The 14,361-nt window shown below is 42.9% G+C and overlaps 1 protein-coding gene across 6 annotated transcripts in view; it reads right to left on the bottom strand.

Moving 5' to 3' along the window:
* The window catches only part of PPFIA1 (PPFI scaffold protein A1), a 58,644-nt gene extending 49,749 nt beyond the window's left edge, over positions 1-8,895 (bottom strand). For all 6 annotated transcript variants that reach the window (XM_035116917.3, XM_035116926.3, XM_035116962.3 and 3 more), the window contains exons 1-2: positions 7,491-8,895; positions 5,871-6,134 (exon numbers count right to left, since the gene is read on the bottom strand). In XM_035116917.3, coding sequence (XP_034972808.1) covers positions 5,871-6,134 — 264 coding nt within the window. In that variant the 5' untranslated portion in view covers positions 7,491-8,895. The remainder of the gene's footprint in view (positions 1-5,870; positions 6,135-7,490) is intronic.
* Positions 8,896-14,361: the final 5,466 nt, after the last annotated feature.

The raw sequence follows: 14,361 nt of genomic DNA, 5'->3' as shown, positions 1-14,361 counted from the left end.
TACGGACCTTTGTCGGCAAGGTGATGTCTCTGCTTTTTAAGATGCTGTCTAGGTTTGTCATTGCTTTTCTCCCAAGAAGCAGGCGTCTTTTAATTTCGTGACTGCTGTCAGGGAACTGAAACTGAAGCTGCACATGTGGAGGAGCGGAGACGCGAACCCGGTTCCCCAGATTACGAGTCTATAGCTCTTAACCACTACACCACACAACAACACTCTCTCACATGCTCTCAAGCAACTGGTATTCAGAGGCATACAGTCTCTGATACAGGAGGTAGTGAACAGCTATTGTGATCAGGAACCACCAATAGTCTTCTCCTTCGTGAATTTTCCAGCATTTATTTTAAAGCAACATATGGAGGGCCAAAGGTCCCCCACTCCTGCACTACATGAAGCACTAACTACATCCTTTTGCCTGTCCTGAATCTTTTATCAGGTTCCATACTAAAAAGACCCAAATGTTGTAACTTTTCTTTGTAGGGGAGATGTTCCAGCCTCTTAAGAATGTGGATTACTCATCAACAGTGGGAGAGGCCCATACCTGTGTGAAAAGATTCTTCCTCTTCAAGAAACAAAGCAGTGTATTCCACATCTCTAATTGTGTTATTTAACAACAGCTGTAATGCAAAAGCATACCACATGGCCATAGATAGGTTTACAAGTCTTAGAGAGCTCAATTCATGTTCACCTGAGCCATCATGAAAGAACACAGGCAGGGACCGATTCTAGAAGCAGGCAAAACATTTGTAGATTGTAACACATTGATACCACAGGGCAACTTCAGCATGCTCACAGCCTAGCTGGCATGGTGCAGTCCTAAACAGAGATATTTGGGGGTACTTGTTGATGGCTGTGGACAGAAAAGTCTTCTTTCCCATCAGAACTTGTGTAGGTAAGGGGAGAATATGCCTAAACATTAAAGGGATCTATGCCACAGAGGTTAATCCAAAATGAGTTCCTACATTTAAACAGCTTACTTGCTGTGATTCAACCGTCTTTATCCAGAGTACAAAAATTCACAGCAAAACCTAATTGGAGAAATTCTAAATCAAACAAATCAATCAAATTATGGAAAAAACAGCTTAACTATTTTAAAAAAGATTACATTGGAAGCTTACACTAAGAAACTTTTTCAGTATTTTAGAATATATTAGAGGTTAAATGTACTGCATGTTCTGCACTGTTAGAATAACATGAAGAAGAAGAAGAAGAAGAAGAAGAAGAAGAAGAAGAAGAAGAAGAAGAAGAAGAAGAAGAAGAAGAGGAGGGGGAGGAGGAGGAAGAAGAGGAGGAGGAGTTTGGATTTGATATCCCGCTTTATCACTACCCAAAGGGGTCTCAAAAGTGGCTAACATTCTCCTTTCCCTTCCTCCCCCAACAACAAACACTCTGTGAGGTGAGTGAGGCTGAGAGACTTCAGAGAAGTGTGACTAGCCCAAGGTCACCCAACAGCTGCACATGGAGGAGCAGAGACGCAAAACCGGTTCCCCATATTACGAGTCTACCACTCTTAACCACTACACAACACTGGCTCTCTTTCAGGGACACTGATACAAGGGCAGTCAAGCCTTTTACATTTTAACATTCTTTTCTGCAGAGTTCATGTTATGTGTCACAAGCAAATCACTATAATTAGTCGTGTAACAGCAATTATGACCATTTCTTTTACAACAACTTAATCAGTACTGCTTGAGATTACTCATCCTGCAGGCCTATAAAGAAGTGCAACTCTCTATGCCTGCAATTAAAAAAAACTGTTTCACTAATTCCAAAGCCTATTTTAGTAACTGCATGTCTAAAAAATAACAATTTTCTTGATTTTTCATTCACTTGTAAGCAGGTCCACGTAGGGAGGTGCAGCCAGGTACACTTGCCCCAGGCCTCTGAGGTCTAAGCCAGCCAGGAGGCCCTGTCAGGGACCATCTGCTTTTTTCGTTTGAGTTGATAACTTTATTCTAACAAGACTCCTGCCCCTGGCCTCCAAAAATCTCTGCATGGGCCTGCTTGAAACTACAGGTGCACAAATACACAATGTGTTGTAGATTAAATATATATTTAGTGGTGAAATATATCATTGTAGAGCCAAACACATAAAAACTATTTAACACTAACTTTCATGCACTAACCAAAAATAACACATACCCCCAATGTCTTACCTATGTATTCAATACATATTAGATTTGCACTTAATTTCAAGAGGTAATGGGTACAGTTTTAGTTGTTGCCTTTTTTTGTAGTCAGTTATTTTGCTTGTTTAGCTGTATGTAATTATGTAAACATGTAAATGCTTCTTTGGGCACTGAGCACCAAGATAGATAAGTTGCCTCAAGTTTCCTTCGTGTCATTTTCATCTATATATTAAAGAAATGAATAGCTGAGTATCCAAACAACATGACACATTGAGAGTGCACATCTCCAGGTTAAAATTAGACATGTGAATTTGATTCACCCATCAACTTATTTCCTAGGCTTTAAGCAGCGTTCAAAACTCCCATTGTTCTAGGCGTTTTATGACAAGGAATTTCATTAGCATGAGCAGTTTCTGAGCTCTGAGCGCGGTACTGTGCCTAAAATTTCAGATTAAAGCTGCAGATTGGAAGGAAAGGAGGACCTTTTTCTGCCTCCCCACTTCCATCTACTCTCTGAAGACTGGAGAAGAGACCCTCTTAAGAATATTGGGGGGGGGGCAGAGGAAGCATGTATTTGTTTTTTTCAGTCTTCAGATGAGGACTAGACCATGTGGGAAATGAATATAAGATTTGAGTTGCAGTTCATTCATTTTCAGCTTTGTATTCTTGTTATAAAAAGTGTGCCTAGACATTTCGTTGTTGCACCTATAACCTAGGTTAAAGGTCGAAACAAAATTTTAAAAAATCCTTCCAGCAGCACCTTAGAGACCAACTAAGTTTGTCATTGGTATGAGCTTTCGTTAAAGGTGCCATTTGGCTCCTATGTTTCATATCTCAGTTTCTAACACTGGCTTTAAGCATAAGTTTTTAAAGGAATGGGCACAAATTAGTCTGGAGAAGCATTTCCATTCTTGTCTTCAAGCATTTAAAAAACATGCTTGCCTTTAAGACTGAGGCACTGTTAGTGCGTGGTTCCCTAGACTGGATGGATAGGAGGATGCCTGCTCTTGATGGGGTTACACTCTCTCTGAAGGAGGGAGGAACCAATAGGATTGCCTCTCTAAATCTTCAACTTTCATTAAGCCAATCATATGCACATCCAAAGAAGTACAAATGCTAGAGTCTAGCAAACAATGTATCAAAATTCTCAGTGTAATGCTATTTATTTATGAAAGTTATCCATACACTAGGGATGGAGAACCTGAGGTTGTCTATATGTTGTGGTTGTTTAGTCGTTTAGTCGTGTCTGACTCTTTGTGACCCCATGGACCTGGACTCCAACTCCATTTGCCCTTGCCAGCATGACCAATGGTCAGGGATGACACATAGTTGCAACCCAGTATCTGGAGAGCCTCAGATTCCCCATCTCTGCTTTAGATAAAATTGCTCTAACAATCTCTACAGCAAACAAGAATGCCAAGTGGCTTCACCATGTTCAGACTTTGAATACAATCAGGCTCTAGCTTCAATTTTCAGTATCTAGTTAGCATCAATGAAACTGGATTTGAGAACCTTTGTTACATTGATCTACAGGGACTATTTACTATCCGATCTGACCCAACATAAGGAAAAACTATTTCTGTTTTCTTGCTTTTCTTGTGGTGTATTTGAGTGCTGATTATTTTAAATTGCAATTATGTATAATTTGTTCCATGTCCAGTGGAGTATTAGTCCAGTATTAGTCTCTTAAAACAAAAACAGAGTTCTGTTGCATCTTTAAGACAAGTAAGTCCACAGAAACTTACGTCAGAAAAAATTTCTTCAACTTTAAGGTGCCACAAGACTGTATGTTAAACGTATTACTGTAATCTCATGCAAATTATTAGAGGTGTTGTCTTATACAGTGGAATCAACTTGTAGCATACTTGCCAAGAGGTTGGCTGTAGTTGGGCTACTTGCTTCTTCATTTACACATATACAAACAAAAATAAAATCCTATTGTTTTTCTCCTTTAGGCAGTCTCCAAAGTAACTTCTTAAACTGATGCACCCTCCTTCTCTCTCCCTCTCCCTCTCCCCACCCCCACCCTCACACACCCATACATATCTCTGTGGGAGAGAAAACCTTAAATATCCTCTTCTAACAATTATATATAACAAATGCATTGTGTTCTCATTTAAGGCTACAGCCAAAATAAGGAGCTTTTCTCTGCAGACTCTGCATTCCATTAAAGCTCAACACATATGTCAGTATTTAAGTGGCAGCTTTAAAAAAAACACCAAATAATCTGAAGAGACTTAATACTGAAGCAGCACAAGGGCAACAAGTAGTTAGCCACATCCAAATCTCAGAAGTAGGTATGATGGTTCAGTTAAGAAAGGAACATAAGAAACTTTTTAATGGTAAGGCCTATAGCTCAGCAGCAGAAAAGAGAACATGCTTTGCATGCAAAAGATCCCAGGTTCAATCCCCAGCATCTCCTGGTAGAACTGGGAGAGATCCTTACCTGAAATAATGGAGAGCTTTTGCCATTTCCTGCCTCCCCTGCCAATCATAGGGCCTGAGATCAGTTGATATTGGCAGAGGCTCTCTGTTTAGGGGTCCCACCCAAACACTCATCCATCTAGTGTAGTATTGTTGACAATGACTGCAAGTGGCTCTCCATGGTTTCAGACAGGAGTTTCTCCTTGTACTACCTGGAGATACCGGGACTGAATATGGGACCTTTTGCATGTACTCTACAACTGAACTCCTATATTAAAGATCAAGTATCTGTTGCTTTTTCTCCTGGCATTAACTGGAGGGATTCTATATTACAGAAGTCTTAAACTTATTATGACAGCAACTGACTGAGTCAACTACATCTGGTGACCACAGACTTGATCCAAAACTTCACTGAGCTCTGAAGCTCACACATCCTGGGACCAGTAACTCTTACAGGTAGGTTGAGCTTTTTCTTTACCAGGAGAAAGAAAGGGATACCCTAGTGCTTGGGTGGCTCACTATTTTGCTAGAGAGCCTATGAAAATAGTGTCTGGCAGCTCCTCTGACAGGAGAAAAGGACACAAAGCGTGCAGGGGTGGGGCTATAATGTGCTTGTTTTCTGATCTATAGAAACCTGCCTGCAAACTATGATTGCTGCTACAGCTCTCTCCTGGCACAGAGAATGATAAAGATGACACTTTCTTAATATGTTTGACACCTCTGGATTCTCCCTCTCCCCTCCCAAGAAATAATGGGGGCACAACCAGAATTGTAGTTTTTTTTAAAAAAATATAATCCCTCCAGTTGCTGCTCAGATTCTATATGTGCTTAATTCCACCTTTCTAAAGATGAACCCTAGATATCTTTAAGAGTAAAGCAATTCACCTTTAATGCCAATAAATTCAGCCAATACTACACCACCACTCTGCTTACACTACTACAAACTTTACACAAAAGGTTTGCTTATTCTAGCCTTAGAAATCTTGCTGGCCACCTTGATTACAAACTGTTACTTCTAAAAAAGCTAAAAGGCCACCTAAAGCTAAATTTGCAAGGTTCTGAGAGTGTATCCTGTAACAACAGTGCAGTATGAAGCAACCTTCAAAGTTTTCCTGCTCACATTAAACTTTTTGTCTCATATTTCCTATATTATTTCACTAAGCAAAGGAAAAAATCATGCTATGGGCTCTTTAAAGTGTTTCATTTAACTCACATGTTAATTCCTGAAGACAGTGATCTAAAGTTTAATGATATCAAAGTTTGCTTGTTTTTATATACAGTATATATATATATATATATATATATTTTAAAAAAACATACCTGTGGCAGTGCAGTATTAAGCTGTCGCTGTAGGGAATCCCTTTCATGACCAACTTCATGCAGTTTACCCTGTGTTAATGCTAGTGTCTCTTGAGTCTCTCGCAGTGTGTCCAAAAGGCGATCTCGTTCCTCCAACATGGATACCATTAATTGCTCGAAATGGGAATCAGCATCCGACTGTAGGGGGGAACCTGAACCATGGCTTCCACTTCCTCCTGAGGGGATCTCTGCCTCACTGATAGTTGGCATCACCTCGCACATCATCTTGAAATGAAATTTAAGACTTAGTTATACCATTAACATGGCAAAAAATACAAATCCAGAGTAACAGAGCTTTTATGTGCAATGGTCTTCCCCAATGACATAAAGTACCCCACAACCTCATTACTATAAATAATCTGAATGTAGCAGTAGAGATTTGTTATCAGTGTCTTTACAACTGTGTCACATCAAATGACGTTTATGAGCTAAGTATAAAACAAATATGTATTGCTAGTACTAACTGCTAACATAATACCTCATTTTCTAACTTGCTATACCTATAACCTGACAAAACCAAATGCCTTTGAAGCCCTCAGATTCACTTAACACAATTGTTCAACACACTTTATCCTGTCGAAGTTATTAGAGGCAAAGGGGTGAATCACCCACATATTTGTGGGTGAGAATAGGAAATCTAATCTGCATTGCATAGTACAGGCATTACAAGTACGGGCAGTAGTTTTTAAGCAATGTAAATACATTGATTTAAAGAACATGCATCTTATCCTGTATCTGGCACGAAACTTAAAAGCAAGCTTATGATGCATAGAAAATCAAAGCTCTACAGTAGAACTAAAATCAATTATATGGAAAAATAGGTACCCCCAGGTTCTTAAAACTGCCCTCTGCCCTCATGAAAGCTAGCTAGGTTTTACTGTCTGCATGAGCTTATTATTGTAGCTGCACAATCTCCATTACAGAAATTTGTTGCCATTAAAGTAGCATTAGAGCCTTTTTGCAGTTGGATGCCGTCATCAATTAATAAGCAGGCAGGTTCTTGGTAAGTACAACACAAAAAGCAGCCTCATGAACAAGCAGAAGATCAAAGCACTAACAGCAATACAGCATCACTAGACCCTGCAATGCATCACAAAAAGCCACCATGGGAACAAAACACAAAAGCATCAAAGCACATGTTAAACTATTTTAATAATAGTGACTGTATAGCTCTTTAAGTTTTAATATGTATGTGGACATATACACTTCAATACAGCATTACAAAAAGTACAAAAAACTGAGTAAATGTGTCTATTCCCTGACAAAACTGAACAGCTAACTTTCTATTAAAGCCAACCAAATTAAGCAGTTCATCTAATAAAGTCCTTTATCCTTCCTTAGATGTTCATAAAGACTGAGCTAAACATAAGCAAGCAATTTTCTCAAGGGCCATGCAATGGGACCAATTCCACTCCCCATACGTTTATGATTATATAATATAATGAAGAACTTCATTTATAATTCTTAGGCATTAATCAACATAATCAAAGTGGAATGTATGTAGTTACTTTTCTCTTAGTTATCTCATGTTTTATAGCTGCAAAACTAAAATAATTTATAAGCTTCCATTGTTTCATTTACCTTGGTCGGTGAACAAAAAAGGCTTTGCCAGAGGCTAAAATTTTCCAGCAATATCAGCTCTTTTCAGCAACTTGGCATGATTTCCAAAAACATTTCAAATGGTAGAGCAGCCATCCAGCTTGACTACAAAATCCATTCATTAAATAATCCCTGAACCGCAAACAAGAGGATAAATAATCTTGCTTGGAAAAGGTGATGGTCCAACAGGAGCAGCAGCAGCTAGATAGGTCCTCTGGAGTAAAGAAAGAGATACGGAGCAACCCAGTCTTCAAGCAAACTCCCTTCCTATCTAATCCTGGCTTACAAAAAAAAAAAAAAGCCAGGTTAGAAGAAGCGTGTGGCCAAAAAAAAGGGTCAACTGTTTTCAGTGCTTCTAGGCCGACAATCAATCAACAGTGCACAGTATACAAAGCTCACTTTAGGTCACGATGGCGTTACTTTTTTAACAAACCCGAAGATACAAAAAAAGTTGGGAGAACTTCTCTATCCCCGCAGGAGCTGGGAGGGCGTTCCTCCAATCCGCCTCTCGTTAGGCAGCGCAGGAACTTTTCCTTCTTTCAGCTTCTTGGGTCTCTTGTCCCGCATTTATAATTCCTCTTAAGCGGGTTGTTGGTTGTTTTCTTTCAGAGAGAGGCGGCGGTAGGTGGCGGCGTGTGCGGTGGGGAAGCTTCAAGGGAGCGCAGAAGCCGTTCTGGGCATCTTCCCTGGAAGTTTAAAAAAGGGGGGGGGAGCAGCCCTAATCCTTAATCCCCATCCCAAAGTGTAGAAATTGGATGGAGAAACCAATAAAACGCAGAAGCGGCTGAAAAGTTGGAAGTGTTGGGGGGCGGGGAAGCCCGAAGTTGAGCTGCTTCTCCTCGGAGGTTCCCCCCCTCACCAGGAGGAAGAGGAGGGGGAGGAAGGTTCGCTTCCCTTCCCCGGAGGCCTCGGCGGAGAGAGGCGAGCGCCCCTCACCCTCGAGCCCGGCCTTCCCACCCGCAGGTCGCTCCGCCTCCTCCTGCCGCCACCTCCGCATCCGAGGTGGCCACGGCGGCGGCGGCGGCGCTGCTGCTGCTGCTCTCTCGGTACTCCTCCGTCTCGCGGCGGCGGCCTCTGGCCCGGTAGGGTGCCGCTGGTGGAGCCGAGGAGAAGCTGAGCGAGTCCGGCCGCCGCCGCTGTCTCCCGAGCCGGGCCCTCAGCCGCCGCCGCCTCCTCCGCGCCGCCGGCGCCGCCGTTCGGAGTTTCGTCTGCGCCTCCCGCTGCTCCCGGCAGCCTCCGCGGCTCCTGCACACAACAGTGCGTGGCCCACAATGCACCGCGCTCGTCAAGGACTGGGCCGCTGCCTCGCGTCCTTCTCTCCCGCCCCGGACTCGGAGGCTCGTGGCTGCGGGTTCGAAGCTCTGCTGCGGGGAGAACCGCGATGGGGTTTTATACTGCTGTGATGGATGTTTATGGGGGCTACAAGTGGGGTTGTTGAGGAGAACTTTTCTCTCTCTCTCCCGCGGGGGGAGGAAGGGGAGACCAAGGCTGCAAATCCTGGGCAAGTTTACCCGGGAGCCTTGCTTCCTAAATGAAGGGGCGTCGGGCTGCGCTGCCTCGTCACCCAGATAAGGTTCCGCCAGCGGGCGGTCTGCGATCATCATCTGGGGGGTTGCTTTCCGTTGCCCCTCGCCATTCGTTGTTGGAGAACTGCGCGCTCGTCCTGCCTTGTGAGTTGGAGGCGCAAGGCAGGCCCCGGGGGTGGGGAGGAGGAGGAGGGACTCGCTGGCAGGCATCTGGTGCAAGGATGGAAAAGAAAACATACCTCCTAGCAGGGGTTTCTGAGGGCTTAGCCGCAGGGGATTAACATTTTTGTGAAGGGTGAAGAGGGTGGGGGAAGGGAAGGGAACTGCCCCGGTTAATGAGTTACACTGTGAGCAATGCTCAGCTGCTTCTGTTTCCGTCGTGTTCCTTGGGCACAAACTCCAGTCCGGCCGGGGGTCGGTTTCCCGGATCCTGGATTTCAATATGTCACGGCTGCAGCTGTTACACGTGCATTTGCAACAATCTAAGAAGAGTTCAGAAATAACGATTAGGCGTTCCTCAACGGGAAGTGGGGTGAGAAATGCACACCACCTTGGAAGTGAAGCCCACTGAATTTAGTGAGACTTCTGAATAAATACACATAGGATCGGCCTGTGTGTTGTACTCCAACACACTGAGCGTCTTGGGCTTGCAGATCAGCAGGTCGGTGGTTCGAAACCCCGCAACGGGGTGAGCTGCTGTTGCTCTGTCCCAGCTCCTGTCAACCTAGCAGTTCAAAAGCACAATAGTGCAAGTAGATAAATAAGTACCACTGCAGTGAGAAGGTAAACAGTGTTTCCGTGCGCTCTGGCTTCCGTCACAGTATTCCGTTGCACCAGAAGCAGTTTAGTCATGGCCACATGACCCATAAAGCTGTCTGTGGACAAACGCCAGCTCCCTCGGCCTGGTGACGAGATGAGCGCCGCAACCCCATAGTCACCTTTGACTGGACCCCATGGTCGCCTTTGACTGGGGGTCCTTTTGTTGTTGTTTAGTCATGTCCGACTCTTCGTGACCCCATGGACCATAGCATGCCAGGTCCTTTACCTTTACTTTTTTACTCCAACCAGTAGTTTATGGCAGCTCAGGAGTCATCAACCTTCTTGGGCCCATGGGCACAAATGCAAACCAGATAAACTGTTGGGGCACTGCACACATGCCACAACCAAGCACACACTGCACTTGAGGCTGCTCCACCCCCAGTATTTCTGCTGCCTCATCTTACCCCAGCCCCAGATGCCAATATTTTTCTGTGCCTTCACATTTGAGAACCTTTCCCCTCTAGAAACATTCTTTTTTACCTATTTCGTGAAGGAAAAAGAGACAATTGTAAAAGGAAAAAGAGACCTTCACACGTGCATCATAGGAGCATTCATAGGTTTAAGGAGCATGTGAGGCGGACATAATTGATTGTCTGACCTCTCTCCCTCCCTCCCTGGATGGCAGTGAAACCAAGTTCCCATCACTACCCCAAAGAAGAGGAAAGGGTAAACAAGCAGGAGCTCCTCTTTGCAGCAATCACTGCTCACTTCTTTGTCCACTCTCTTGGGAGAGAGCAGTGACAAAATAGTACTAGTGGCCTGTTCCACAGTGAGACAAGGTTTTTCTGCTGACAGCATCTTGCCCAAGCCCCCCCCCCAATGTGGAGCTGGCGCTGGTGTCCATAAAACAGAGAAGTTGCTATGGAAAGGGTTTTATTAGGGTGGATTATTTGAAAGCCGCTGAGATAAATGAGCAAAAAGATGTCAAGAATATCCTATTCACACCACCTGGGGAAATGGTGGTCATTCTTCATACTGATGTCACCAACGTGGTGCCCTTGAGGAGTCCCCTGATACCCATAAACCCCACCCTGCATTGCCTCCTTTGTCATGTGACGTCAGTTACTGCCCCCTCGAAATGTACAGAGAACCAAAGGAGGAAATCAGAAGGGCAATGCTGTTCTTCCCACTTCCTCTTTCCACAGCTCGGACTGGCCCCTGCATGGATGAATTGAGAGTGGGTGGGAAAGAGGAGCAATTTGGGAGACTGCAAGGGGAGAAGATTGGAGTGACCAGCGGTGAGCATGTCGGTGCTGCATATAGGAAAAACACTGAAGCCTAATTTGATTAATGGAATACCTGGCTTCTAGGGTATGGGGCTTTTATGCTGTACTCTAGAATCGGCCCCTTTCTTCAGGTCATCAGTTATATTTTTCTACTGTTAAAGCTTCGTTTCATGTATATACGTGAGCTGTTTACTTCACTGCATGAAAAGACAAACTTTGCTAAAGAAGGAGAGGGTGGAATATCTTAACACTGGGTGAGTAAGGAGATATTTCCCTGACAGGACTGATTTTTAGTCACCTCCCTCCAAAACACTGCAGGAGTCAGAGTAGAGATGGAGAGAGTGCCAGAGAGTGAGAAGGCATTAGAAAAATGGATGCTGTTGAAATTGCCCAATATTTTCACAGTTACCCACCACCCACCCTGTCATCAAATCACATCTTGCATCTGTTTCCATTCACAGATCACAGATCTGGTACTTTCCAATGCTGGCATGGCAGAAAAACATGAGGTAGTACAGTATTCCACTGAGCTACACTCAGAGTAGACCAATTGAAAGTAATGGGCCTAACTCAGTCATGTTGATTTCTATGGGTCTACTCTGAGTAAATGTTAGCTGTATACCACTAATGGATACAACAGAGGGATCATTTGTGGATGTTTTTGTTGCCAGTGGAAAAATAATGAAGATTCATTTGTAAGTTCTAATTTGATGGTGTTTGTGGGGAGTGTCTAAAATTCTTCAATTTCCAGAGGAGCTATCTGAATTCTACTAGATGTGACATTTACCAGACCTCATAGGAAAAAACACAAAATGTGTGTGATGCACACACTTTTTCTATCTGTGAAAGGGAGGAGAGAAAACCATCCAGGGGAAGCAGTCCGTATGGCATTCTAAAAAATCCAAATGTATCCTTCGTTTTTTGAATGTATGTAAATTAACTTCCTGAATTGTGTCCATGGTGCCCTAGGTTCTTCACACATTCCTAAAAGACAATTTTGAATAGGACACCTAGAAAGGATGGAAAGTGAATGGATATATTGGTTTTGTTTTGATATGACACATGAAAATGGAACTACAGTACCCACATTAAGAAAAGTTGAAGGCGGCAGAACAAAGAGAGTTATACAAAAAAAAAACCCAAAAACCCAGGAGATTTTAACTGAGGCTTTGCAGAGATGTTCATGGGCCATAGTATTTTAAAAAAACAATAACTCAACAACTAAGAGGGAAACATGTTTAAACTGATAGTTGCTCTAGAAGGAGATTTTATCAGATGCATAACTTCAGGCTACTCTGATGCAAAGGAAAGATAAGAAGGGCTCATAAGAGAACCAGCTGGATGAATAAGGAGCTGTCGGATGTCCTGAAAACCAGAAAGGAAACATACAGGAAACAGCAGGACACACGATTACCGAAGTATATAAAAAAAGGCTTTTGTCACAGTTCCAGCTGAAATTCCTTTAGGTAAATAACAGATATTATGTTGCCCAGCTGATTGGAAACACATTACACGATTGATCCAAAGTTGCGTTCTCATTGCTCACACGAATGAGCCTTACTATTGACTATAGACCACAGCAGCTCCCAACTTCACATCCCCAATGAACATCATAGCCTGCTCTTGATTTACGGTATGTTCATTGGGAGATGTGCATTTGGAGCTGTCCCAATATTGAAGCAAATTGGGAAGATCTTGTGTAGGTGGGGAAACGTGAGTTAGTGAGTGTGTATATTAGAATATCTGCATGTATGAAAGAGCTCCTCTGAATTTCTCAGAGGAAGAATCAAAGGGAATTCTACATGGTTCTTTCAGCATTTGCACTGATTATTTACCACCATCAGTGTTCATGGCATTTTATAGAGTACAAGAGGAGCTTATAATTTAAAATTATTTATGTGGCACACAGGAATGGGAAGGAAGTGCAGGCAGGCATAAACAGGGAGGGCATATGCAATTTCCCCCGCCCCTTGCACGTGTTTAAGTTTGGTTACAGGTGGGTGCTGTATGAGGATGTGAATAATATGCAAAGTTGATTGGTGTATTATCCACATCCTCATTCCCATGCCCTAATGTAACTCTTACCTGTGATTCAACTTCAGCTACACAGGTGGGTGCGTGTATCTGTTAAAAATGCCATTTAGATCTCAAAACACTTAACTGGAAATTGAAAAATGAAATTTAATGCATAAAAAGATTAAGCACTACGTGTAAGAAAGAAAGAAATGTTTATAAATACTAGAGGGAAGTGGATAGCTAGTCTCTAACATGGCTGAGAGGATTTGTGGATTATAATTGATCGCTGTCATGAGCTGAGCTCGAGTAGGAATGACTGAGATCACAGTAAGATTTTCCCCTTACATTTTGTTCTGGTGCATTGGCTTTCTGCTGCCTTGCCCATGGTCTAGGGTTTGTGCATTGCACAAGTTTCTTTGTACAGTACTTAACAATTGCTAAAAGTAGGTCCTAAATGGGTAAAAATAATTCTTCTCTAACATGTGAGACAGATGTGAGACAGCTTTTATCATTTCATGCATGACTCATTCCGGTGTGTCTTAGGGCTATTTTCCTTTTGTGTCTGGACCAGAAGATTCTCCTGACAAACGTCAAGGCCATACTGTGCTGTATTCCCTACATTTTCCTATAACATTGCAGCATTCTGCTGGACAGAAGCCAGTCAAAGCTCCAGAGATGGTGCAGTAAGTAGCTCAGTGTATAAGTCCATACATACCTTATTAATGTAATGTAATGTAATGTTACTCTCATGCCTTGCACACAGAAGGTCCCGGTTCAATCCCCCACATCTCTGAATAGGGCAGGGAAACACTCCAGCCAAAGCCCTGGAGAGCTGCTGCCAGTCAGTGCTGAGCTAGATGCGGCAGCTGCCCATGCAACAGTGGTCACATGGATGTGACATTTACTAAGTCCCAGCACAATAAATAATATAAATATACTCAGTATTTTTTGTACACTTTAGAAATGCCTCTTAGTGATACTGCATTAGCCGGTTGTCTGCTATGACACAGCAGCAGGACATAACAATGTAAAGAGAAAGAAGATTATTTTTATCAAATGTGGCGGTCTTGTAGTAAGTTTAAAGCTTCCTGGGAAATGATATAAAATGAATTGAAAAGGATATTCAGAATAACCTTTGCAAAAAACAAACCCAGAAGTTTTCCTTTAGGGAATTATAGGGACAGAACTACCTAAATTGTATGGAAATTTATTTATGTATGCTACTACAGCAGCAAGAATGCTACTCACCCAAAAATGGAAAGAAGC

This window comes from Zootoca vivipara, chromosome 1 (assembly GCF_965207765.1).
Source record: "Zootoca vivipara chromosome 1, rZooViv2.hap1.1, whole genome shotgun sequence".
NCBI lineage: Eukaryota > Metazoa > Chordata > Lepidosauria > Squamata > Lacertidae > Zootoca > Zootoca vivipara.
The sequence above is the reverse complement of the archived record's forward strand: the minus strand, read 5'-3'. Positions and strand labels throughout refer to the sequence as shown.